The sequence below is a fragment of the Balaenoptera ricei genome, chromosome 15, assembly GCF_028023285.1.
Source record: "Balaenoptera ricei isolate mBalRic1 chromosome 15, mBalRic1.hap2, whole genome shotgun sequence".
Classification (NCBI taxonomy): Eukaryota; Metazoa; Chordata; class Mammalia; order Artiodactyla; family Balaenopteridae; genus Balaenoptera; species Balaenoptera ricei.
In genome coordinates this window covers 11153046-11180845 of record NC_082653.1, presented here as the reverse complement: position 1 = coordinate 11180845, position 27800 = coordinate 11153046, and the positions used below count along the sequence as shown (strand labels likewise).

The 27800-nt window shown below is 44.1% G+C and overlaps 1 protein-coding gene across 5 annotated transcripts in view; it reads left to right on the top strand.

The window, feature by feature from the left end:
• The first annotated feature begins 9399 nt into the window (after positions 1-9399).
• The window catches only part of PTPN1 (protein tyrosine phosphatase non-receptor type 1), a 70715-nt gene continuing 52314 nt past the window's right edge, over positions 9400-27800 (top strand). For all 5 annotated transcript variants that reach the window (XR_009497613.1, XM_059897096.1, XM_059897097.1 and 2 more), the window contains exon 1: positions 9400-9612. Coding sequence is in view for 4 of the 5 variants with exons in the window: in XM_059897096.1 (XP_059753079.1) it covers positions 9550-9612 (63 nt within the window). In the remaining variant the exon portion in view is untranslated. The remainder of the gene's footprint in view (positions 9613-27800) is intronic.

Here is a 27800-nt window from a genome sequence, read left to right as displayed (position 1 = left end):
ATCGCGGTGCGCGAGCCTCTCGCTGTCGCGGCCTCTCTTGTTGCGGAGCACAGGCTCCAGACGCGCAGGCTCAGTAACTGTGGCTCACGGGCCTAGTTGCTCCGCGGCATGTGGGATCTTCCCAGACCAGGGCTCGAACCCATGTCCCCTGCATTGGCAGGCAGATTCTCAACCACTGCGCCACCAGGGAAGCCCCAAGATTTCTTCATTAAACATGTATTACTTTTGAGATTAGAAAAAGAATTGAGAAAAAAAAGGTCCCACCTCCAGTGCTAGAATTTACACCTCTTGGTGGAGAGAATGCCCACCTTGAATCCTTTCTCTCTTTAGTTCTTCCAGGCTTACAGTTTCTTCTCTCCCTTCTTCCTTCTTCCTTTTGTTTTTTTTTTTTTTTGGAGACAATCTGGGTCAGAGTCAGCTCATTGCTGAACCAGAGCTAGGGCTGACAGTGGGTGGATTAAATGAAATTTAAGGACAGAAGGATTAGACACTGCTTTGGAATTGAGAATTGGATTAACTTCTTCTTCTTCCTGGCTCTACCTCTGCAAGAACTGTCTTGTCCTAGAGTAGTGTAGGAGAGCAGTGGGGAGGGAAATTGGCTCTGTTTAGGGAGGTGATAAAATTGGGCTTAGATGATTCATTCTTTCATATATTCATTCAACAAGCATTTGGGGAGCACCTCCTCTTGCCCAGCCCTGAGCTACCCTAGGGTTATACCAAGATGAATACTACCCAGTCCATGCCTGAGAGGAGCTCCCGGTCAGCTGAGAGAGACACACATCCGGACTGATAAGACCAATACAAGAGGATCAATCCATGCCCAAATAGAGTTTTGTACAAAGGCTGAAGTTCTGCTTTCACCCCACCCAGATACAGATCTTGGTTCTGAAATGAAGAAGTAAGAAGGGACAAGGGAGATTCTTATTTAGAAGAAAAGTGGTGACAAGTTGACACAGGTGGTTTCCAAAAGATCTTGACTTCCAGAGCAACCAGGGCTCAGCGGAAGGAATGAGGCTAAACTTGAGACCCATAGGGCTGAAGGAAGGTAGAAACAGAAGGCAAAGACAGTGTAGCGGTTAGCACGCTTTTGGCTGCAAGTAATAAAAAAGCCAACCCAAAGTGGCTTCAACAATAAAACTAAAAAGCTTATGATCTTTACAAAGAAGTTCAGAGCTAGGTGGTTCCAGGGACAGTTCAGTAACTCAGTGACTTTGCCAAGGGCTCGGGGGCTCTCTCTCTGTGCTCCTCCAGCCTTAGCTTGTTGAGGAAGAGGCACAATTCCTTCCACGTGTCTCTTACAAGAGGGAGAAACCTTTCCCAGAAGCTCCTGGGCAGACTTTGCCTCACATCCCATTAGCTGGGATTGAGTAATATGTCCATGCTCAAACTGCAAAGGTGGCTTGGAAAAGGAATAGCTCACTTTTTCAGCCTCTGTTATACTGGGTGGGCTCTGTCAGCCCAAGAAGAAGGGGGGAGGGGATGATGGGTAGATAGGCAACCAAAAGTATCTGCCTCAGAAGGGAATTAACATTCTCTGGGCACTGTTTCTAACCCCAGCTGTCCCCGAAATTTCCAGCTTCCCCTTTAATATCTAACTAACAATCAGACCCCATGACTCTAAGAAGACCAAACTTTTATCAGGTTCTTTCTGCAGGATATTACTCAGAATCTCTGGGGGATGTTCACATGTCCCATGGACCATCCCTGTGGCTGCCTGGCAACCACGGTGAGCTGTCTGTCCCAGGACTTCTACTGCCCTTGTCGGCCTTCTCTTAACTGCCTGCATCAGGATGCTGCTCCTGTCCCCAGCGCCATCTTCATCTGGAGGCGGTACACAGCCCTCTTCCTTATCAGCCCCCTAACACATGTCTGGGTTAATTATAGAATATAGATTCAATTACTGTAACTCCCATGAACAGTGGCTTAAACAAAGCAGAAGTTTATTTTTAACAATAAGAATGATGTCTATAAGCAACCAGGATGACTAGACCTGTGCATATCAGCTGAAAATCAGCCCCCTTTATGTCTCTCTCATGGAACAGTCTGTGTGTGATCAGTCTAGGGGTGATGGGGCAGGCTCCTTCTGTCTTGTTCTCTTCCATCCCTTGTATGTTGCCCTTGTCTGCACAGTCCAAGTTGGAACCCACTATATCTACGTTCCAGGCAGCGGGATGGAGTAAAAAGCAAAAGAAAGAACTTTTCCTGTCCCTCTGCCCAGCACCCCCTGGGCCTTTGAGGGCATGATTTAGAAGTGGACCACATCACTTCTACCCACATCCTATTGGCCAGCATGTAGTCACATGGCATAGTTAGCTTCAAGGGAACCTGGGAAATGTAGTCTTTAGCTGGGCAGCCATGGCCCAGGTACAATCCTATTTCTATGAAAGAAGAGGAGAATTGATATTGGGGACAATTAGTATCTGGGTAATACCAAACCTAAGATGAGCTTGCAGCAGGGAACAACATTTTATCGAAGACTTGAGGATAACAGGTGGGAATTACAATGCAGAAAAGGAAAACACAAAATGAAATTGAAAGCAGATAGTTTCTAGAGGCCATGTACCTGCATCCTGCTCTCCCTCATGCCGGTCTCCGTCCTCCTTTCTCTCCAGCCAGTTGTGGGAGCCAGTCTACCTCCCACGGAGGGGGGGGGCCTCCTGACCCTCTCTCTAGAATTTAGAGCCTTTCTCTTCCTCGCCTACCCGAGATATGGGCAGTGGGAATCTCCAGGTCCTTCAGAGGAAAGCTCCATCCACTGTGTGCTTCCCCATGGCCCAGGTGAGGACAGCTTGAGAGTTGTGAGCACATTCCCCCAAGTCAGGGTCCCTCTGCTTTCAGTCACTCTAAGTGTGGGTCCTCGCCATAGGCCTCCCTCCAGCACAGGAAAGGAAAAGTACAGCCCAGCCCCTCCCTCTCTGCACGGTCAGTTTTCAAATGGAAGACCATTTCCATCTTCAAATACAAAAACTACCGGAGCAAATATTTGATCCAAAAGACACACCTCTCTCCCAAGGACTCCAGGAACACTTTTATCTAAATGAAAGCTTAGAAGTTAATTCCTTTTCTCTAAAAGGGCTGCCATCTTGCTACAGTGCCACTCAACTCATAGACATGATGCCAACACTGCTGGTGACAATGGACAAATTACATAACCACTCTGCTTCCTCACCTGTCAAATAAGGTTAATAACATACCCTTTCACAGGGTTCTTGGGAAGATCTAGAGGGATGAAGGTAAAGCGCTAGCTTAGCACAGAGCTTGGCCCATAGTTAACACCCAATACATGTAGCAATTATAATTACTATTACTAAACAATAATAAACAACTCAACATGGGGAATCTGTATCTGAATAATGTCACTGTTTTAAGACTTCCCCCAAGAGTAGTAGTTCCTCCCAGAATAAAGGAGGGAAACCATTTCCATCTTCAAAGACAGAAACTGCTTCTAACCCACTTCAAGAATTTGAAAATCTAGACTCACTTCCAGGACTGGCTACATAATTTACAAGGCCCAGTGTAAAATGAATATGCAAGGTCCCTGATTCCAAAAATATTAAGGATTTCAAGATGGTGACTGCAGAGCATTAAACCAAGCGCAGGGCCCTTCTGAGCCCAGGCCCTGTGTAGCTGCACCGATTACAGACACACCCACAAAGCTGGCCCTGCTCACCTCCACCGGCATGACAGAAATTAGAGGTGTAAAACAGGAGGTTGCAACATATACTATGAAAACATCTGTAGGCAGATCATAGCCTGCTTTTTCTACTCAGCAACCTACACAACTGTAATAACAACAGCCTCATTTATGGAGTCCTTGCCCTGGACTAGAGACAAGGCTCAGACACCATCTCGTCCGACCATCACATCCCTGTCTTAATGTAAAAGACGCAAAACTGGCAATCAGAGAGGGTAAGTAACCTGTCCAAGGGCATAGAAGCCCAAGTCTGCCAGATTGCAGAACCTACGCCCAGAATCACTGTGTGTGCCACCAGTGTCCCCCCACCCCCTAAACTGGAGGGTGGAGGAAGCAGTGGCCTCTGGAAACCCTCCTTTGCTGAAAGCATGGGGCCAAGTCTGGTTTCCATCCTTGGGTCAAACTTGCCTGCTTGAAGTTTCCCTGCTTCAACCACCCCCTGTCTCTGACCCACCTTTCTCAGAACGCACGTGATTCCCCCTAGTTCCCCCTGAGCTCCTCCCTCCCCTGGGCACTCACTCTTGGAGGAGAGGCAGCTCCAGATTAGACTTACGTATTTATTCTTGTTTTTATTTTTAATGGCTTGGAGTAAAGTCTGAAATATTTTCTGGGAGTGGAGGGGAGGGAGAGTCTTCACAAGGATGGGGAAGGGCCCAGTGAGGACGTGAGTGAGGAGCTTCTGGGCTGCTAACCTTCCTGTAAGCTCTCACAGTGCAGAACTCACATATATTCATAGAATTTCAGAACTAGAAGCAGCATCTAGAGCTAAACTGCTTTCAAATCCTGGCTCCACCATTTCTTAGCTGTGTGACCACAAGCAAGCTGAGAAACTTTCTGTGCCTCACTTCAAATGGGGGGTAATAATAGTAATAGCTTCACCATGTTGTTGTAAGTGATAATTATTACCACTATTATTATGTCTTCATTGTTATTATTTGTTTAGAGTTCATGGGAATTCTTGGAGAGACTGTGTAGCATCACGGCTGAGAGCACAGATGCTGAAACCAGACTGCCTATTATCTAAATCCTACTTCCATACTTAGAGCTGTGCGACCTTGGTTAAGAATTTGACCTCTCTGGGCCTCGGTTTCTTTATTTGCCAATATTTCCCTTGGACAAAGTGATTGGCTTAGAGATGGCATGTGAGACTCAATTGGACCAATGAACTTCAAGGCCAGGACTTGTGCTGGGACCACAGGGAAAAGAAGCACTTTTTCCATCAGGGTTGCTGAATTGGCAGGATGTGAGTCTGGAGCTGCCAGGGCCATCCTGGTTACCTGGGGAGGAGAGTGAAGGTAACACAGAGGTAAGCACTAAGAGAGCAGGAGTAAGAGAGAGTCACGATGACATTGTCTGAGCCCTTGGATGCAGCTGTGCCTGAAGCAAACCACTTTTGGACTTCCCAGTTTCATGAGCCAGTGAATTCCCTATTTTGTGAAAGCTACTTTCAGTTGGGTTTTTCTCACTGGAAAGCATACAGGCTGACACTAGGAGGTTAAGCAACTTGCCCAAAGCCTGAAAGCTGGTAAGTAGCAGACCAGGGTTAGAAGATTCTAACCTGCTGCACCCAGACCAGCATTCTGTATTTGGGTGTTCATTGAGTTCACCTCTTTACCCATTTTCTCATCTGCAAAATGGGACAACACCAGGCTTGCAGGACTTCTGGGAAATATAAACTGGGAGGTCACACCTAGCGCTGTCTGTGGCTGGAGACTGAAGCTCTGTGCATCCAGTTTCCAGCGCTGTGGGCCTGGGTTTTGCCCCTAGTCAGTTATTCTATCCCAGGAATGTCTTTGGCTGACCCCAAATCAGCCAACCAGTCAAGGCACCCAAACTTCGTTAGGAGAGCAGCTGTGAATCTCAGAGGGAAGGGCCACTTCCTTTCCTGGCTATGTGTCCTCACTGTTAGACAGAGTGAGCTGGATGACCCTGAGGACCCTGGAGGTCTGAGTCTATGAGGTAGAAAAAAGCCCTGTCATCTTGATTTCTGGAATCTTCCAAGGACCTGTGGCCCATCTGGGAATGACCTGTAGCTCAAGGAAGACGGCATTGAACCAAATCGACTTAATCTCTTTTCTTCATGAAGTTTACATTTAGTGGTAGAGATGGACGATAACACATAGAGAACAAACACATGACATAATACTACATGGTAACAGTAGGGAGAAAATATGTCCTCAAATGCCTGATAAGTTCTAAGAAGGAAAAAGGATACAGATTCACGGAACCGTTTATTAGGGGGCATCAGAAGGGGCCTCTCCGAGGAAGTGACATCTCATCAGAGACTACTTTGGTCTCTCTCTGAATTCCAAGCTCTTAACACTGGTCTACCTCCCAGAAAAAAGACCAGGCCGGATTTTTACCAGGAAGCTTGCTGACACTGCTAAGTTAGGAGTCGATGATCCATTGGAGGCTTGGTAAACAGCCATCCTTCTCTACTGACAACTCTTTAGGACATTTTAAAAAGTTTAATGGGTCATTGATTTGCTCCATTAGCTAAATCTGTGAAGGAAAGGCCCAAGAAACCACCTGAGACCATTCCTCAGGCAGACCTGCCAAGAAAAGGTTTTAGCTATCATGACACATGGTCATTTGTTTATTTTCTAACCAGTCATCACTAAAAGATTCCCAATCACCACCATCACAGCTCTGGGGGATACCAAGGCTTGGCTGGTTCTAGGCCAGGACTTGGCAGAGAACTGGTAGAGCGTGACAGACGAAAGCCAAGCCTTAGAGAGCCACAGAAGATTCCAGCACCTCAAGTCCCTCCTCCCAACCCAATATCAGGGGCTTGGGACACAGACAAGAAGTCGAGGTCCCTACCCTCATGGAACACTATAGTGGGGGGCAGGAAAAGGAAACAAGCCAACAAATAAAGAGGGAGATTTTAGAGATGAGCACTGTGATGCAGAAAACAAGGTCACCGGCAGAAAGTGACTGGGGGCTATTTTAGAGACTGTGGTCAGAGACCTGTCTGCAGAGGTAACATTTGACCTGAGACTTGAAGGGTGACAAGATCTGCAAGAAGAGTGGTCCAGGCAGCAGGAACAGTTGGTGCAAAGGTCCTGAGGTAGAAACTCATTCAATGAGTTAGAGGATTGGTCTAGAGTACAAGAAAAGGAGAAAGGTAGGGGAGGTGGGCCAGGGTTAGGACTTGTTTGGGTTTCATTCTAAGAAGGATGGGAAACTATTGGAGGGTTTTACCTACAAGAGTTTCATGATCCAAAAAATTAAAAGCGCTCTCTGGCTGCTGCTATGTGAAGAACGGATATAATAGTGATTAGTTGATACCTGAAATTAGGGGTTTCATTCAGGACCAATATTGTGACAAAGTTTCACCCTCTGCCACTGTGGTAGGTTGAGTGGGGGACATATCTCAAAAAAGATATGTCCAAGTCCTAACCCCCAGAACCTGGGATATAACCTTATTCAGAAAAAGGGTCTTTGCAGATGTAATTAATTTAAGGATCTCAAAATGAGATCATCTTGGATTACCTGGCAATGCAAAATCCTCCTGGATTAGAGTGGGTCCTAGATCCAATGACAGGTATTCTTGAAAGAGTGAGGCCGAGGGAGATTAGACAGCTGGAAGAGGAGACAGAGGAGAAAAACCACATAAAGACGGACACAGAGACTGCATTTATGCTGCCGCAAGCTGAGGAACCATTGAAGTCACCAGGAGCTGGAAGAGGCAAGGAAGGATTCTCCCCTAGAGACTTCAGAGGGAGTGTGGCCCTGTCAACACATTGACTTCAGACGTCTGGCCTCCAGAATGGTTCAAAAATATATTTCTGTTGCTTTAAGCCACCACATTTGTGGTAATTTGTTACGGCCACCCTAGGTAACTAATACATCCACTAAATACACGTGGACTCTGCACGCACACACCCACCTCCACTCCTTCATCAAGATCCCGTGCATAGCACTGGCCCCACTCAAAGGCCGCTCCAGTCACTGGGTGGTACTCCCTGCAGGCATGAGGGCCACTTGGGCTCCAGATGGGCATTTGATTTATTTACTTACTTAGGTCAGCCCACAGTGAGAAGAATGAACCAGCCTTGTTCTGTCCCCCACAACAAGGAGCTCTGAGTTCTGTGAGTTCCAGATAAACTAGCTCTCAAAGAAACAAGGGCAGGAAGAGTACACGAACCTGGAGAGTCACTTAAATGGCTAAGACTTATATTAGGCAGCTTCCAAGTGTGGCGTTCCCAAACTTTTCACCCGAAGGGGCATCTTTTGTTAATTTCCCCCTCCATGGAATACTCAGTTTCTAAAGACATTGTTTATCAAACCAATTGCATTTATTCAACAAGGATTTACCTCCCATTTGCTGTTATTTGAAGGTATATAACAATGGGGGCTCATATTTATTGATCCACTCACTAGACTAAAAGCATTATATATACTCTTTCAATCTTCACACCACCCTATGAGATGGGTACTTTCATTATCTTCATTTTACAAAGGAGGGAACAGAGGCAGAGAGGGGTTAGGTAATTTGCCCAAGGTTGCGCAGCTAGTATTTAGTAGAGCTGGAATTTGGACTCAGGCAGCCTGTCTCCAAAGCGAGCACTCCCCTGAAGACTGGTTAGAATCCCGGCTTCCATACCAATGTGCAAAGGTACTCTGGACAAGTGATTTTGCCTCACTGTGCCTCAGTTTCCTCATCTATAAAATGGGAATAATAAAAGTGCCTATATTGTAGGGTTGTTGTAGAGATTAAATGAGAAAATGTACTTGGAATGCCAGGCACAGTGCCTGCCACAAGCACTCAAGGAATGAGCTGGAATTCAACACCGCTGCTCTGGGTAGGCTTGAGATGGGAAGAGTGAACAGAGATGATTCTGTCCTCTAGGGTCCCTGACCCCATGGAGTTCACAATCTTCATATAATGTGCCCGACACAAAAGTGAATGGCTTAAAGTACATCCTGCAGCAAAACCACCTGACCAGCCCTTCTCATGTGTGCTTCAAGGACCATAGGTATAGAATTAGCTGGGGTTGCTGGTAAAAAATACAGATTTCTGTATCCGAATCCTTTGGAAGTGAGCCCAGAAATCTGCCATTATTCAACACTAATGCACCATGGAATTTGTGCTCCACTGAGTCCATTCTGAGCAGGACTTCCTTGCTACTTTGGGACGTATTAAAAATCATTCCAAGACCCCAATCCATTCATTTCTGCAGTGCCCAGGATAGGAGACCCCAAACGCAAAGTACATTCAGAGAGTAGTGGGTCTTCCCCAGCAGCCTGGTAAATCATGAAGCTCTAAGTTTCTCGAAAAGAGGGCGGACATCTGGCCAGAGGCGGGAGCCTGGAAGGGGAGCATGAAACCCCCCCCTCCCCCTTGGAGCACTGAGGCCTGGGCCCTGGCGCTGCAGGAAAGATGCATGACTGCTTCAAGGTCACTCTGTGACTCAACGGACCGCATCGATGCTTGAATTCAAGATCGGTGGCAGCCGGGCAAACCCACGCGCCGTGGGCGGGGCTCCCGGGGTCGCCTAGGCAACGGGCGCGCGCCACGCCCAAGCTCGTAGACCGGGATGGGAGGGGAGGAGGGAGGGCACGCTGCAAGATGTCTTCCCCCAGCACCTCCCCCGGCTCCGCCCCGCGGAACTGCTAGCCGACATTCCTGAGCGCTGATTGGTCCTTCCGCTTGAGGGGCGGAGCCCGCGGCAGCGCGGTGCGTACTTCCGGCTGCCGGGTTGACATGAAGAAGCAGCGGCGGCTAGGGCGGCGGTAGCGGCGAGAGTCGCGGCTTGCAGCGGGACTAAGTGCGGAGAGCGCGACGCGGCCTAGAGCGGCAGACGGCGCAGTGGGCCGAGGAGGAGGCGCAGCAGCCCCCCTGGCCCGCCATGGAGATGGAAAAGGAGTTCGAGCAGATCGACAAGGCTGGGAGCTGGGCGGCCATTTACCAGGTGCGGGAGCGCCCCAGAGCGCGGCAGGCCCTTCGCTTAGGCCTAGCGAACCTTCCCCTCAGACCCCCAGGCCCCGCTCTCCCTCTGGGTCCCGCCCTCCGCCTCGGCCCTGCTCCGTGAGGATTCGATCCGACGGCGGCAGAGGCCGGCCGCCTCTCTCTTTGTCCCCCGGGTGGGCCTGCGTCTCTCCCCGGCCTCGCAGTCCCCTTTGATCCCCCACCTACCTCATATCCTCCAGTCCGGGTGACCTCTCAAGCCTGGAAGCCGCCAGTCTCTGCTCTCAGCGCGAAGCCTCGCACCCCGACCCCGCCCCCCTGCCTGTCCACTCTTTGTCCCCTGGGGTGGATAGAACACCCCCACTACTTCCTTTCTAGACTGGACCACCTCAGGCTGTCTTCCTTTGTCTCCCCGGGGGAAAGGGTTACTCCCCCCTCCCTCCTTTACATTTCCTTTCTCTTGGTCTCTGTGCGTCGAGTCCCAAGGATGACAGTCCCTTCCCCCTTCCTGTTCATTCATTTAATGGATCTGAATTGACGTGCCTCTTCCGTGCTAGGCGCTGCTGAGGCGCTGGAGGTAGTGTTTGCTGAACAAGACAGGCAAGATCCTATCCCCCGTGAGCTTAGAGTCGAACAGGGCAGTCCAACACATAAGCAGACAATTTCAGATGGGGACAAGTGCTTTGAAGAAAACAACATAACGGGGTAGAGAGTGATTTCAGGGAAGATGGCCTGCCTCAGAGAAGGGGATCAGGGAAGATCTGTCAGAGGAAGAGATACTTGCTCTGTGAGCTAAGCCCTGAGAGTAGCAGGCTAAAGAGCTTTCCAGCCAGGAGGTCTGGAGTACCCACTCCACTGGGGCCAGAATATTACCCCGTGTCAGGCAGGCAACAGGGGAGGTTAACGTTTTTACTCTCTCTAAAATAAGCATCTTTCACCCGATGAGCATCTTATCCTTTGGTCATGGTTGAGATGATGGTGTCTTCCCCGTCCTCATCTCCTTGTGGGTTACGGTGGTTCATAAATAAAAAGTTCGGAAGGTAGGGTTTCTCACGTATCTCTACATCATCAGATTAAAAAGATGAAGAAGTCTGCTTTCACAAGAACTAAATCCTCTGAAGAAAATATGTGCTCCCGATTAAATGTCATCGCGGGGGTTGTGAGGATTAACCAAAACCACACTCGGTATTTTAAATAAGCAATGTACAGAATAGAGAGATGTTGTTACTTGTGTAAAGGGAGAAGGCTGTTTTCGGCTTATAGGCTCAAAAGGCAAATTGTGAGATCCATCAGCTGGTAGTATTAAAATCTATTTTGAGCTCCACTTAAAAAGGAAAAAAGCTTTAAGCAGTTCTTTGGTATGCTTGACTAACAAAAGCCTTTTTTTGGCAGGCTTGGTTTCATGTGGATTTGCATCAAGCTTATTTGACAGGATTCTTTTTACTTGCGCTGTAATGTATATTAGCTTCTGATAGACTAATACATATAACCACTCTAATCTGTATAAGTACGATCGATCAATATCTAAAATTTGTATTCCGTGTCTAGTCTCTCTGAGTTAACTGAATGAATCCCACTAGTGACTTTGAGAATGTGTAGACAAATTTTCTGCATCAGATTGAATACAGCAGAGTCTAAAGTGGTTTTAAATGAAAAAATTCTTGGTCTGAAGTGTTGGAGTTGATAATGATATACCCCATCACAAGTAGGGGTGGCCTCCAGGAGGTACTGGGGAGAATCTTTTATACTGAAGCTGACTCAGTTGGCAACAGCAAATTCATATTATAAAAAGTCCTTGTTTGAATTTGATTACTTACAGTCTTAGGGAGGAGTGGGAGACCTGTCACCCAAGCACTGTTAAAACTATGCTAAGCAAGTCACTAGCGTGGAGCCTGGTCTTCAGTTAATTTCCCTCATTGTTCTTATGTTTGTCTACCACCTGGGAACCCCAGGAGTGAGAGTTCTCTAGATCCTTAATCGATTGCCACATTTCTAGAGGTGGTTTCTTTTATCTTAGAGAATTATCCACTATGGGCTTTCTCACCTCTGCAGTACAGATATTTTTCTTTTACAAAATCTAAATCAGACGCTCTTTTCCTTCTTGATGTTAAAAGTGGCAAACTCTGGCATTTTAAAAAAAATGTAGAGTTCAAATGACCTTGAGTCTAAAGTGGCAAATTTTCCAAAGTGTGTGTCAATTTACGAAAACCATTATTTTTCAGGAATTCAAAGAAATGTGTTTATGGTGGGTAGAAAATGGAAGTTAAAAAAATTAATATTTTGTAGCCCGTCACAATGAAGGCAGCCTTATACAGAGTCATTTTGAGCTTGCTTAGTCTATTGTGATTTTTTAAATAATATGTAATTTTTGCTTAACATTTTGTAAACAAAGCAGTGCAGTTATTTCTCACTATACTAACTTCTAACTAGAACAAAAAGATGTAAAAACTTGGAAACAATTGGGAAAAGAACAAAGGATGAAGTAGACTTTTGAATGCCGAGGAATGAGGCGGCTTAGAAAACAAATGTTTCAGGCGAAGATTCTCTGCTAGCTCAATTTGATAAAGTGAGCATAACTGATTTTATATAGTTGTTAATGCTAATAGATAGCATAGATACTAATAAGCATTTAGGTCTATAAAAAGTCATCCTTGATAGCATGTGTAGATGGCTTTAAAAAATTGTTTTCTATCATTTAAATGATTGTATGTCTGGTTTGAAAAGTGGAAGTAATACTTAGCAAGCCTGGAGTGCCCAAAAGAGAAGAGAGAACACAGATAGGGCAAAGGGATTGGTTTTTGGAGCTAGAATGAGAGAAGAGGGGGCTTGAATGAATGAAAATAGGAAAAAACTACCCTCCATTTGTAGTTTAAGGTTTGGGTCAGGTGTTTCGCCATTTCTCTCATCTCTAATTCTTTGATTCTCTGACACTGTTCACTACTTTTCAGTATGAATGATTTGATTGTTTCAGATAAAGGAGATTGCAACAATAGCTTGTGACTTGAAGGCAAGATTTATTCTATGTTAGAGGCAGGCTTTGTAAGACGGGCCACTCTTCCAATTGACATTTGTTTTTATAGCTGCTTTCATTATGAAATACGATCTAATGCCTGACTAGGTTAAAACCATGTTATAACAATAATTCACTAAAATTCCTTACTGCTGTATACAGCTTATTATGTTAACAGTCCAAGATGAATATTAAAATTTCCCAGTAATTTTTTATATAAATACCATTCTCTTCAGAGAAAAACCGTGTTTTGTGCAGAGGAGAAAGATCTATACACTATGACTCACTTCACTTAAAAAAAAGAAAGACAAACGGAAGTGACATGGAGAGGATGGGAAGCTCTAGTCATCTTGAGTGACCCATTAGATCTAAATGTTCTTGTGTAGCCCTGGTTTGAGTGAACTAAATTTAGGTGTCTGATCACCACTCTGGAAATGGTGCAAAGACGTTTGTAATTGTCTGGACTCAGATTAACTGGGGGCACAAGTAGAAATAGTGGAGGGAAGAACTTTTTGCTCTCATTATTTGTTTGACATCACTGGCATATTTATAGGAATACTTTGGTTCTTTTGGAAGTACATCATAAACTATATCAGATGGTTCCGAAGAGTCAGCTGGGGGATAATGGTAATGCAAATGATTTTCGGTTGCCAGTTATCTACCATTGGGCTCCAAGGCCCCTCCAGTGCATTTTGCATTTTTTTTTTTTTTTGGCTGAGCTGCGCTGCATGCGGGATCTTAGTTCCCCGACCAGGGATCGAACCCATGCCCCACTGCATTGGAAGTGTGGAGTCTTAACCACTGGACTGCCAGGGAAGTCCCTGCATTTTGCATTTTAGCATGAATAGCTCCCCCAAACCTATTTAAAAAGATGCCTGGTAATGAGTAGTGTAATTGAATGTATACTGAATTTCATGATAGAAATAAATTTTAAAATTTCCTGTAGGGGTTTTGTCAGACTCTTAACTGCTGAAATAACTGTGCCTTTTCTTTTTTCCTGTTTCTCTTTTTTTTGAGTTGTCTATTTTCTGATCTTTTAGATGGCAGAATCCTTTTGGCAGTTTTTGTCTTATGCTGTGCTTTTAATTGCAGGTACTTTTTCATAAGCCAGCCTGAGCTCATGTGTATTTTGCACAAGCTGGCATCCCTCCCTACAGTGTTTATGTTAATTTGTTCATGGTAACCAACTAATACTGACTACAAATAGTCTGGACATGTTTCTTTGTACTGCCCATGTTTAGGAAAAGGGGAAGTCCAGCAGGGTCATTGTGTCCAAGACAGTGTAGTTTGGTACCAGTCATTTGGTGCATGTTTTGAATATCCAGAAGTGCTGGGGACTTTGGAATGGTTCTTGATTCCCTCTACCACATCTCATTGATTGGTCACTATGATGTCCTTCCTACCATCCCAGTGGTCTAGGTTCTCAAATTTTGCTTATAATACTGCTGTCGTTTCTGGTTTCACATTACAGAAATTAGTGAAACCAGAAGCATATTAATAAGGTCCCTCAGCAATCTCTCCACATCTCCTCCCCGCCCCACTGTGTATATTCTTCACATTATCACTAGAGTAATTGTGTTAAAAACAGACCTGAGTCTGTCACTCCTCTGTTTACTTCTATGCTTTCATTTATCTGTAAGGTCCAAGCTCCTTGGCATGGCAACCAGGTTCCAGCCATCCCCTCCTGTGTACCTTTTATTCTAGCCACACTAGAAGGTGCAGTGTTCTCCAGACTCATCCTTCTCTTTCATTCCTCTGTACTTTGGCTCAACACTTTGTTTAGGCTGCCTTTCCCACTCATTCTGGCTTGCGCCTCCCAGCTCAAATGTGTGGCCCCTTGCACTAGATTTTGGCTCTCTCACTTGTGTGCTTACATACACCTTCATACCTATCTCTTTTAAAGCCCTGCTCTCATGGGAGCTGTTCGTTTGTATCCGGGTCCATCTACTCTAGGGTCCAAACTGTGGAAGTCAGCTCTTCCATCTTTCTCATTCATCTTGGTGTCCTCTGCACCGGGCACAAAGTGCCTAAGAAATGTTGGGGTTGAATCGATTGTCAGCACTTTGCCCCAGGCCCTGACAATAGAAAGACAAGTCACAGTTCCCAACTCCCATTCTGGGGGAGGAGGAATGGTAGACACAAAAAGATTAGCCTGCGTTAGTACTAATAGCAGAGGCCACTCTCAGAGAAAACCAGTACAATTTGAGCCATGGCTTGATGAGGCAGTTTGGTATTGCCTGCTGTGGTGGCTTGGAAGAAAAGCTTGGATGCTTACCCAGTAGGAAACCCAGTTTGTTTCACAGGAACTTCAAATTTAACAACAAATTTGTACTTGGCCTGAGGCGAACTTAATAGGAAACTTGGAGGTGATATATCTGTCTCTCTAAGAATTATTGAATTACTCTGTTCTCATCACTCTTGACTTGTTCTCACATGCCTTCTAGAAGGACTTTGCATGTAGCTGGTTTGTAAAATATTTTTTGACTGTGGGATTAAAAATATGGTTCTCTGTAAAGTAACAACCCTTATAAAACCTGTGATTTCTTTTCAAAGTATAAATGCTAAAGGCAAACGTTTTTGGCCTTTGATCAGATCACCCTTCTGGGCAAGAGAGTAGCTTTATCTTTTGCTTTTTCTCTAGTTAGCTCTAACACTAACTAGGCTGAATGGGTCCCTTCCTTTCTTTGGGCTTCAGTCCCTTCCTGTATAAAAATGATCCTTGACTAACTGATCACTAAGTTCTCGTCAAGTAATGAAAGTCTTTAATATGCTCACACAGAGAGTTTGATGTTCCTGAAGTAATCCTTGTAACCACTGCTGTGGTTACTCAATTTTGTAAGGTGCGTGGGTGTCGGTGGGTACGGTTAGGCTCAAAAATGTGTAAGAGTTTTGTGAGTATAGTTAAAGATTCAAAAGAATTGAATCTTTTTTTTCCCGAGAGGTATTGAACATTTTTAATAAGTAGGGTTCATTTGGTTTAGTAATGTGGGAAAATGAGTGGCACTGACATATGAGTTATGCTTGCAGTTTTTCTCTGAGTAGCAATTGGGTGGTTTTTCCTGTAAAGATAGAGGAACTGATTCTCGAGAATTTACGAAAGATTCAACCCCAGCTAGGTGCACTAAGAGTAGCTGCCCTTTATGTTGTAATTTTAGAAAGAAACCAACATCTGGTCTAAACTTCATTTGAAGAGCATGATAGTATACACAGCTGCCGTGTTTGAGAAGAAAGTACCTAAGGCTCCAGCATTTTAGAAATAATGCTTCACTTTGTAGAAGTGGGCTTCATAGTTTCCTAGCTGCTGCCCTCTCCTTCCTCAAGGCAGCTTGACGTATCACAAGTGTCTTACTGACAGTTTTGTAAATTTTGAAATGTCTGAAAGCTAGGAACAAGACCATTTCCCATGGAAGATTTTTTTCCCCCGAAATAAATAGCCAAAGAAAAGTCAAGGCCCCCCAAATCAGTTGATCTTCGGAATGTGGTACAAGTCACACTGCAGACAAAAATAACTACTGATAAATGATTTTCAGTTTTTTGTTGTTGTTGTTTTTTAATTTGTGACCTGATTCAGTTTGCAGTTTTGAATGCTTACTATTCTACCAACGCTGTTTGTAAAGTTTTACGGATACCCCGTGGTAATTAGAATTGGTGCTTAAGAAGTTCTACAACATGGAATCACAAAATAAACATGGCTTCTTAGCAAAGGGACACTTAAGGTCCATATTTTTCTCTGGAAAATATACATATTCCCTACTACTCTTAATCTAGTAGTGTGCCAGGAAATTCTGAGTCCTTATTGAGGCTTAACCGCTTGTTGAAGCAAACCTTTGGGCTCGAGTGGACTTGTGTCCTGGGCTTCTTTCTTTTTTACTTGCAGAGCTTTCTTCCCAAAGACTGATTGAGGCACGTTTTCTTTTACAGATGAAGAAGGAAAAGCCTCGGCTGTGTTTGTGGCTTTTGTGGGCAAGCGACACCACTTGCAAAGATAAGATGAGCATAGCAAAACTAGGTTTCCAAAACTGTGTTTTTTAAATTTATTAGTTAGTGATTAGAGAAGGAAAACTCTCTCTTATCTCTCTCTGTTATGAAACATTTTTCCCCCAACTTTTTTTTTTCTTATCTAATGGCTTTGTTACTGGTGCATCTCTTCCTTTTAAAGAATCTCATTTAAAAAATGCCATGCTAAGTTCCAGGGAACAGCTTAGCTAGTTTTTATTCTGATGAGTACTGATTACTCAGAGAAATATACATTATTGTGAATTGCTTACAGGAAGATGAACATCAAGTAATTACTCCAAGTAGTTGGAATTCTCCGAAGAACAGGGGGTTACTTAAAAATGTCTGCGCATGAAATCACTTCTGAATATAACTTCACTCAAGAGAACAAATAGGCAAGCTGCATTTAGCATAATACGGTAAATTAGCTTTAAATTCCCTCGGTGCTTAAACATTTGTCACTGTTATATTTATCTCTTTTAGATTTTGTATTGCTTCACTATTCAAATAGTCAGGGCTGAGTTTGCTTCTACAAGGATAAAGGCAAAGTATGCCTAACTGGGTCATAAATATTTGTGTGCCTCCCTTTTGCACAGAGAAAAGAGGCCTCTAAGGAGATATTCAGGGGTCTTTCAGAGGGAGGATACTTTGTTTTGTGGTTTTTGTTGTTCTTGTTGTTTTGCTTTATTTTTACCCTGATTCAAACCGTTATTTTGACAGCATCTTAGAGTTAAGAGCATTGCCATTATTGTTCTCCACCACCTGGATACCACCTCCCTGTTGCCAGGGTCTTTTGGATCATCCTCGGAGGTGGGGTGAAGGGGTGAAGCAGAGTGGTGCAATATCAGGAAGTTGCATTAAGCCACATCAGGTTGACAGGCACAAAGCCACATTTCTGGAGCAATCCCCAGTATACCGGGTGATGTGGCCATGATTGAGGGTTAGCTGGTCCACGTCTCCCATGAACCATCCTTGAGAATCCACATCCCCATGATGTGCTGCGTTTTAATGGGTCCTTTATGTACCTATCATGGTACCATTTCTAAGTGTATTTAAATATTCCTTCATGTCCCACTAACAGTTTTTCTTAATACATCCTAGGAATATTAGTGTCATTAGCAGTATTTTATTTCATCTGTTCTTGTCATAGTACCCAGGTCTGCTACTGTCCCTTGTTTTTCTACTTACTGATAAGAATGCTTTTGAGAGTTTTAGTATTGAAGAGTGCACAGTAGCAGTTGGTAGGTTTTATACTCATCGTTTCTTAACCACTCGTTTCCAACCTTTTTGAGCTTGAACTTTCCCGTGAAAACTTATCAAAAATGTAGTCATCATGCAGAGAGAATCATGGTAAAAGTAGTTGAAGTTTAACAAACTAGTACCTTTTTTTTTTTGCATGAACCCACATTTGTCAACTAAGCTTCCTTTTGCAACACGTTCCACTACTTTATGACAAAAACTTTTGTGTTTCCCAACAGCCTTTGTTCATTGGAAGATGTTGCTTTTGGAAGTAGGAAATAAACGGCTTGAGGAGATGGAGGCAAGCTTTGGTCTGAAGTAGGAGTCTGGTATGTCCCTAGCTCTCTGTGAGAAGCGCATTTGGAGATGGGTGTGGTCCATCATCTGAAATTTCCTATCTTCAGTTTGAGGAGGTGGTTACCATTCTAACCACTTAAGAACTGCATGGTACATGCTATTTTATTTACAGGGCAAAACTTAACTCTAATGGTTTCCCTTTTACTTGCCTTCAAATTAATAAAATGTCATTCTTTGGTAATGTTTACATGCCAGAAGGAAGAAAGGATACAGCTGAAGTTAAAGGATTAAATTGGCATCACACCTTTAGTTTTGTAAATGCTTTTAATGTTTGATTTTTGTAGGTTGATCATAAGGAAGTGATAAGTATGTTAGGTTATTTGTGGTTTGAGCTAATTTTAGTCTCTTGTTCACAGCTTGCTTTATATCCTTTGACATTTGCTTTCTAGAAAGACAAATTTTGAATGTAGGACTCAGTTTATATTCTACTCTTGGCTACATTTCAAAAAAATATTTTCTCAGTACTTTGGTAGTTGGACACTTTGAAACATAGTAACATTCTTTTAAAAATCATTGATTCCTTTGCTTAGCCATGTCTCTACTTTTCCAGCAAGTAAATTAGATTCCTTCATAGAGGCTTGGAACTCTTGCTACAAGCCAGTGGCTAAAAGGGTATGGTTGATACTAGAGGATTTTTAAAAGAGTCTGACTGACTCTGAGATGTACTGAAGCAAGGCTTTGATTGGCTGCATATAGGAAACCTTCCCCACCCTGTCCCCCTAGTTGATAGAGCCTTTTACTCATAAAGGCTGGGCCTTTGTCTCAAAGCTTTAGTCCCAGCTGCCCTGCTGCCCACCCTTAACCAACTCCCCCGAACATACATCCCCCCCAGGGACTTGTGAGGTGATGGAAGAAGAGGACAGGGTTTGGGTTCTGGGTCTGCCTTCGACTGTTGTGGGACCTTGAAGGAGTTAACATTCAGGATCTGTAAAATGTGGTGATTAGACCAGATAGCCTTACAGCATGACTGGAATCTAACATCCTACACCTACGTGGTCACACGAGGAGCCAGGAGAGTGGGGCAACTTTGCTGGAAAAATGGGGGCTTCACGTCCCACTCATGCTAGATTTGGTAGCCATATATGTTCCATGATCCCCCTTATCTAAAAGTGAGACAGAGCTTTAAATTTTCATATTAACTCAAATCAAAACTTTAAAAATCCATTATGTCCTTAAAAAGAATAAAACACCCTGTGTGGGCATAAATCCATTATTTTATAAAATGACTGAATGCCACAGTGATGAATGCAGTTTCCTTTGAAATTCTTCTCATGTCTAAAGAGGATTATTGGGTTTTGTAATTGGACTGAAATCTCCCATTCAAGGGAGAAAGGCACAGTCTGATCCACGTTCTACCCTCATTCATAATAAAACCCAATAACAGCTAACATTTATTGAATTCTGTTATGTGCCCCAGGCACTGCGCAAAGTGCTTTACATGCAGTACCATTTGTTACACACCATAAATTGGTCTTTAATAGCAGGAAATGTTTTGGGAGGACAATTAGGTGTCAGAGCCTCGATGTTCTTCTTTGCCTGAGGTCTCCCATGTCCTGGATCCAGCTTTACAATGGCACTGTGGCCATGCTCACACTGATACACAACTGCAGGGACAAGGAATTGTGCTTCGCCTCCTGGTTGATTAGCACATAGGAAGAGAGAGTTTGTAGATTTTTGACCCTTGCCCATATTTCTGACCTCTCATCTAGATGTCACAAGTTGGCCACACAGTGCTTTTAAAAAAAGAGGAGTTTAAGCTTTTGTCATTATTGATAAATCAGGAGAAATCACATACAAATCTGGATTTCTGGCTTCACTTGAAAAATCTGAAGATCACACGGCCTGAGCCCACCGTGGCAGTGGTCTGCTGATCTGAGGGGCACGTGTGTATTCTTCTCCCCAGCGGGTCCCCCTGTCCTCACTTATATGAACTACCCAGCCATTGGACGCACTTGAGTTTGTAGCCTCTACTCCAGACTGGGGTTTTTTTCTTGGAGTTGTTTATTAGCATTAGAATTAAGGTGATTTTAAAAAGACTTTTAGGCTTGTAAGTAGTTGGTGTACTATCATTAGATAAAATCAAAGCAAGGGAAGACTAGCTGGAGATATGGTGGCTAGTGTGAAAATGCCTGAGGGAGTGCCCTTGACATTAAAATCCGGGATAAAATCATTAGCCAGGTGCTTCTTTCCTTCCTGTCCTTCCCCCTTCCCTTGTCATCCTTATCCCCTTTCTGCTATTTTGAGGAAGTTGGAAGCTGCCACCATTTTTTTCCACCTCGAGCAACTGAGTGTGACTGTATTTTTGTCCCATGTTCAATTATTTCCATGAACTATTTTTGATGACCAACTTGGAAATTAAATTGGATGGTCAATATGGGACTTGACAAGAATGACTTGCTCACATAAGTTTGCACTGAAAAATCTAAGAAGTAGTGTTTTTGATGACTTGCTTTGTGACCTGGTTAGGAATGATACCATTTGTCATGTGTCTCAATTCATGATTAGATGGTTTCTCTACCTTATTCTCTCTATCAAGGGATGAAATAAATGGTAGCCATGATTGGGGGGAAAAATATGTATGTATATATGTTACAAAGAATATGTGTGAAAGGTCTCTATCCCTGTTTAGCGACAGAAGTATGCGTTATATTGTAGGAGATGCTATTCCTTTGATCCCTCTTGAACATCTCTTCTTCCGTAGGGGTATATTACATATGACAAATTAGAACAAGCAATAGATAGGAAAGATTCTTTACCATTATAAAACAATCAGGATCCTTGTTCTAAGTTTTGTACCTTTTCCTCTCCTAAAGCTGAATCCCAGGAGGACAAAACCAACTCGGTGTTTTAGTACTCCTGAATCGTGTGACATGATGGCATTGGCCATTTAATACTTTTTTGTATATATGAAATTAAAATCAATAACTGGAGATCAGTTACTCCATGAAGCTTTTCATCTCCCCTTTATTTCCTCTTCTGTTCTGCAATGGTAAGCTCCTTTCAGGCAGAGTCTATTCACTCATTCAAGTCCATGAGCTAGGGGCCAGGCTCTGCTCGGCAGTGAGGGTAAGTGGTGAGCAAGAAAGACACAGTTGGTCCTTGCTGTTAAGAAGCTTAACAGGGCTTCCTTGGTGGCGCAGTGATTGAGAATCTGTCTGCTAATGCAGGGGACACGGGTTCGAGCCCTGGTCTGGGAAGATCCCACATGCCGCGGAGCAACTAGGCCCGTGAGCCACAACTACTGAGCCTGCGCGTCTGGAGCCTGTGCTCTGCAACAAGAGAGGCCGCGATAGTGAGAGGCCCGCGCACCGCGATGAAGAGTGGCCCCCGCTTGCCGCAACTAGAGGAAGCCCTCGCACAGAAATGAAGACCCAACACAGCCAAAAATAAAAAATATAAAAATAAATAAATAAATAAAAAAGATTACTATTAAAAAAAAAAAAAAAGAAGCTTAACAGTGCAGCCAGCAAAGGGGCTGGGTAGAGACAGTCCCAGTTCAGAGTGAGGAGAGCTCTCATAGGCGTAGGCCTAGGTACTTGGGGACACTAAGGAAGAGGCATTCGGGAGAAGGAAAAGCAAGCGGAAGAGCTGTCAGGTAAAGATAGTCTATAAAAGTAATATCTAAGTGGAGATTCCAAGGGCAGGCAGGAGTGAGCCCCTTATGTTCTCCAGTCCCCTAATCTGGGTTCAGGCCTCCTTGCCCTTCTCTGTTCATGTTAAGTGTTAAATTACCTAAGCTTGAAAGCATGGGAGCATATTTAACTTTCTTCCTCTTTGTTCTTAACCCTCCGCCTCCCATCCACCCCTTGCCCCTCCACGATTCATATGCATTGCCTCTCTTTCTCTTAATATACATTTTTTTCCTCTCTCCCTTGCCATTACTTCTCACCTTGAGTGTGATAATGGCCTCAGAATCCTTCTAATAGGGTGACTTAGTGAGGGCTACAACATGTCATTGACCTCATGTTGCCGCCGTGTAGTGAAGTCATCTGTGTAGGTGTCTTCTCTGGCAGACATGTTTGTGTTATCGTCTGTGCGTTAACAGTGTTAACGGACAGTGCGTTACACTTAGTAGGCAGGTAGTACAGTATTGATTGCAATGAAGTGATAGCTTTTATATAAATAGTTTTATTTTTCTTATCCAGGTATTTATGCAGATACTCTTCAGTCCATACAAAAAGCAGAATTATCTTTTATGACACAAAATGTTTTTTAAAAAGAATCTTTAAGTATAAGCCTGACTCAGTAAGTACAAATTGAAAATATGTGGCTATCCCCCTGATTTGCAGATGACACTATAAGAAGAAAGGTCTCATTTATTCATTGTGAATGTTAAAGGATATTTTTAATGGTGTTGGCTGGCTTATCCCATTATGTGGTCTGTTCATTAGCAGTTCTCTATACATAGACGGCTTTGTTCAAGTGAGTCTTTCAAGTCAAGTACCTTGTAAAATAAGTTTACTGATAATTTATCCTAGTTTTAAATGACTAAGTGATAGGCTTTAATTTTGGGGCATTTTAACATTTTTGGATATGATTACATATTCTGAGACTTTGTGATTTAAACACAAAAATTATCATCTTGAGAAATTCTGAATGAGTTGCTGATTGCTGCCTGTTTTCCGTTCACATACTTACTAAACTCATTCCTTGCTGTGTCGGAGCAGTCAGACTTAGATATCTGCAAGCCATTAAGGTTGTGAAACATCTTTTCTTTTTTCCTTTTTCTAATTCTGGCTTTGAAGATCATGTGTGGAAGTAGTACTGGATTCAATTTTTTAAAGAATAATTCTTGATTACTAGTCATTACAGATTTGAAAAGGGAAGAGTTTTTCTTATCAGTGGAGGACAAAGTAGAGTAAAAGAAGCTTTGACTATTTTTCCTTCACTGGTGAAGGAGGATGTTTCAATGTGGCTTCTGTTTCTGTTTTTCCTCCTTCCGGTTTTATTTTGGAGTCATTTACATGTCACTGAATGGATACTATAGAACATCCATAGCAGAAATAGATATATGGAGTAGAAAAACAGTAGTTCACAGGCCTCTCAACAGAGTCACTAAACATAGCTTTTTTTTTTTTTTTTTTTTAATTTATTTTTGGCTGCGTTGGGTCTTCGTTGCTGCGCGCGGGCTTTCTCTAGTTGCAGCGAGCGGGGCTACTCTTCGTTGCGGTGCGCAGGCTTCTCATTGTGGTGGCTTCTCTTTTTGCGGAGCACGTGCTCTAGGCACGTGGGCTTCAGGAGTCGTGGCACGCGGGCTCAGTAGTCATGGTGCACAGGCTTAGTTGCTCCGCGGCATGTGGGATCTTCCCGGACCAGGGCTCGAACGCGTGTCCCCTGCATTGGCAGGAGGATTCTTAACCACTGCGCCACCAGGGAAGCCCCTAAACATAGCTATTAAATGGACAGAATATTGCAGGGGGGAAGCAACCGTTTTTAAGATGGAAGTGAATAAGAAAGCATTATAAAAATAGATCCTTAATAGAAGTCCAAACTCTGGATAAGACCCTGGTTCACTGATTATGCTTTGTCTTAGGATTGGAGGGGAGGTGTAGATATGCATGTGTTGGGGGTGGGAGTTTGAATCTTAGAGAGGATTCCAGCAGGCATTCCCAGTCAATAAATTGCCTTTGGGGGAATTGTTTAATTACTTGCCTATATTATGCTGGTCATATTTTAAGTGGGCCCCTCTGCATCCCTCCCTCTCCCCTTAATTTACCTGGCACACATGTTCTCTTTTCCACAGCTGCTGTCGCCCCTGGGCCACGTCAGTGTTCCCTTGGGCGGGCCACGTCAGTGTTCCCTTGGGCAGTCCACCCACCATCCTCACCTTCTCCCCTGGAAATTTCATGTCCCTCTCCTTTTGCCGTCTCCTTCCCATGGGGCACGCCCTGGCCCTTGGGATCTTTTCTGTCTTTGCCATCTCATTAGACTCAGACCTTTCACTCTCCAATCACAGCCTCCTGTGCTTCCACACTCCCTCACTCAGTTACTTCCCTCCTCTGGGTTTACTTGTACAGCCAGATTTCCAGCTGCTCCTTTCCAGCGCCAGTCCTCCCTTGCCTTCTTATGCGGCCGGTCAGTCCCTTGAAATGCTGCCTCTCCAATATCCCCGCGTAGCCCTTCTGCCCATTTTCTTTTTTTTTTTTTTTTTTAATTTATTTAATTTATTTTTATTTTTGGCTGCATTGGGTCTTTGTTGCTGTGTGCGGGCTTTGTCTGGTTGCGGTGAGCAGGGGCTACTCTTCGTTGCGGTGCGCAGGCTTCTCATTGCGGTGGCTTCTCTTGTTGCGGAGCACGGGCTCTACGCGCGCAGACTTCAGTAGTTGTGGCACGCGGGCTCAGTAGTTGTGGCTCGCGGGCTCTAGAGCACAGCCTCAGTAGTTGTGGCGCATGGGCTTAGTTGCTCCATGGCATGTGGGATCTTCCCGGACCAGGGCTCGAACCCGTGTCCCCTGCATTGGGAGGTGGATTCTTAACCACTTTGCCACCAGGGAAGCCCCTGCCCATCTTCTTGCCATCAGCATACCAGACCAGCTCTACCTGGACCAGGCCAGCTACCTGCTTTTCTCTTCCCGGGCCCAGGCCCCTAAGTGCTGCTGGAGAAAAATCTCCTGGTTTTGCAGATTGAACCACTAGAAGGAAATCAGGTCAGTAACCTCAGATCTGTCTCCCTCAGCTCCTGGCTGTCAGATCTGAAGTTTGCCTGTCATCCTTTCTGCCTCATTTCTCTCACAAGGAAAAAGGAGCCTTTGTTCCTGTCTAAGGCAGCCTTATATCTGCGCTCTTCACACCTTCCCATCCCACCTGTTCAAGGCGTCTTGCACCAATAGCTTAGTGATTCTTTTTAGGTATGTGTCCTTAGCCCTCCCTCTATGTTACCATCTTTCTTGAACCATTTAAACATTTTCAGGCTTCCTCCGGCTGCGACACCCCCTCTAGTCACTGCTCTCCAGCTGAAATGTTTGAAATAAATAGGTCACTGCGTCCATTGTTCACCTCCCAGTCACTCCTCGACCCAGGGAAGCTAGGCTCCACCCTGCCACACCACTAAAATAATTCTTCACTGGGTCACCGTTAGCTTCCTTGTTGCTAAAGGCAATGGATTCTTTGCATCCTTATCATAACACCATTTAACATGGTCGACCTCTATTTGCTTCTTGAATATTCTCTAACTACAGTTTCCATAACTCTTCTCTTTTCCTTTTTCTTTCCTTTTATATATTCTCCTTTTCTAGCTAGTTAGTCCCAGCTCTCACTCTTGGGCTTCTCTGCTCATCTGCTGGGGGTCTCCCTACGCTGCCACTTTCATCTGACTCTGTTCTTCTTAGGCTGTTTCAGTTTTTCACCCAGAAGTAGTAACAGCCCTTGAGTTCAGAGCGGGCTCATAGACATTCTTGCACTCTGGTATAGCTTCCAAAACACTTTTCGTTCCTGAAATGTAAGGCTCCCTGTCTCCCACAGGGCCTTTGCGTATACTGTTTCCTCTGCCTGGAACATTCTCCCTCACTAGTTCTTGTTCTTCCTTCCAGTTCCATCTTAGGCATCCTCTTTTAGGGTGCTTTCTCAGATTTCCCCAGGTAGGTACCTCTTACAGGTCTTCCCATGGCCCCTGTACTTCCACTTTCATAGCACTTTGTGTGATTATACTGTAAAGATATCCATTGTTCTATAGTTGCCTGTTTACTTACCTATTGCCAAGTTACCTGTCTTAAAAGGGGCAGGATTGCTTTTGTTTGAGTCATTTCTGTCTCTTTGATCCAATATAGTGCCTGGCATATAAAAGTACCCAATAGGTAGTTCCTGAATGAGTGATGAGCTATGCTATTTGGGTTCATGAATTGGAAACTGGTTGATAGGGAGACATCGAGTTTATAATATTGTGCAAACCATGTGTTACTGACCCACCATCACCTTAGCACACATTTTGTTTTCTCTCTCACCCTTTATATTATGTGTGGAACAACCCCCTCCCCCATTGAAATTAGAAGCCCTTCTGAGCGGGAACTGTGTGTCATTCTTGGTGTCTCCCACCAGTGCCTTGAGCGTAGCTGAACTTCATTTCAGTGGGCCTAATCCCAGATAGATAGACACACATGCACATATACAGTAAGTCCCCTACATATGAGTGAGTTCCGTTCTGAGAGCACATTCGTAAGTCCAATTTGTTTGTAAGTCCAACAGAGTTAGCCTAGGTACCCAACTAACACAATCGGCTGTATAGTACTGTACTGTAATAGGTTTATAATACTTTCCACACAAATAATACATAAAAAATAAACAAACACAAAAAATAAAACATTTTTAATCTTACAGTACAGTACCTTGAAAAGTACAGTAGTACAATACAACAGCTGGCATATAGGGGCTGGCATTGAGTGATCAGGCAAGAAGAGTCACCGACTGGAGGAGGGAGAGGAGGTGGGAGATGGTAGAGCTGAAGGATCATCAGCAATAGGAGACGGAGGGCAAGCTGCAGTTTCACTCAGGCCTGACGTGATTGGACATGCAAATGCACGTTCGCATCTTTGAAAGTTCGCAACTTGAAGGTTCATATGTAGGGGACTTACTGTGTACACTCAGTGGAACTAAGTCTCATCTGTAACCCATCCTTGTCTTCCTCGGCTGGTCCTGCTTCAGGGCCGTGCACAGCCCATGCCACTCTGGAGGGGCAATTTCCCTGTGGTTTCTTAGTTCTTGTGTTCCATCAGGCTGGCCAAGTATGAGAGACATCAGCGGTATGAGAGTCTCCCTCATTGAAACTTCATAGGTTTGGTAGCTGGGACTGACCAATGCTGACAGGAAATAGAGGCATTTATTAAAAGCCAGAGTTGTCAACTTGCAGGATGCAGAGCTCTTGTTAGCATATGATTTTATGGTTGGTTTGGTGCTCCTCTATAAAAGTAAAGAACTGGACAAAAATGGGAGGAGCGTGCTTGGGTCTCTAAAGTTAGATCCTTTTTCCTAAGTAATTTGCCTTTAGAGTTTCATTTGTTTGGAATTTCCTGAGATTTTGATCTTGCCAGAAAGTTTCCAGCAAAACAAAATTCTGGGCAGGTGAAGCATGTGCATGTGAAACGAAATCATTGCTTTTGTTTTCAACTCTTTTCTTAACGTACTATCCTTGGTTCAGCCCTGAAGGTTATTCTATTTTTTGTGGATTTCAACTTTTCTCTCATCTTCTGGTTCTTACAAAATGAGCGGTATTGTTTGAATGGAGAAGAGGAGGAGAGGAATAAAAATAAATGTAAAAGCTTTGTTCTTGCCTAGGCAGGCTTGGCTCTATATTAGTAGCTTGGAGCAGAATGACATGTCTAGTCTGGTGAAGAAGGGATATTTCGGGTTGGTTTGGCTTCTTGTGGATTTGATTTTTTTTTTTTTTAAAGGTTTGTCTTTTAAACCGGAATTTTTCTGTGAATGTAATCAAATTTAGATAAACGCACTTAGTTTCACAATTTGCAGGGCACATTTCTGTTACCTGTGTTAAACACAAGTCATTGTGGTGAATGACTTGGGTCAGGGTTGTTTCTCAGATGAACTGAGATCTGGCATGATTAAGTGGTCACAGAGCAGACCTGTGACCCAAGAGAATT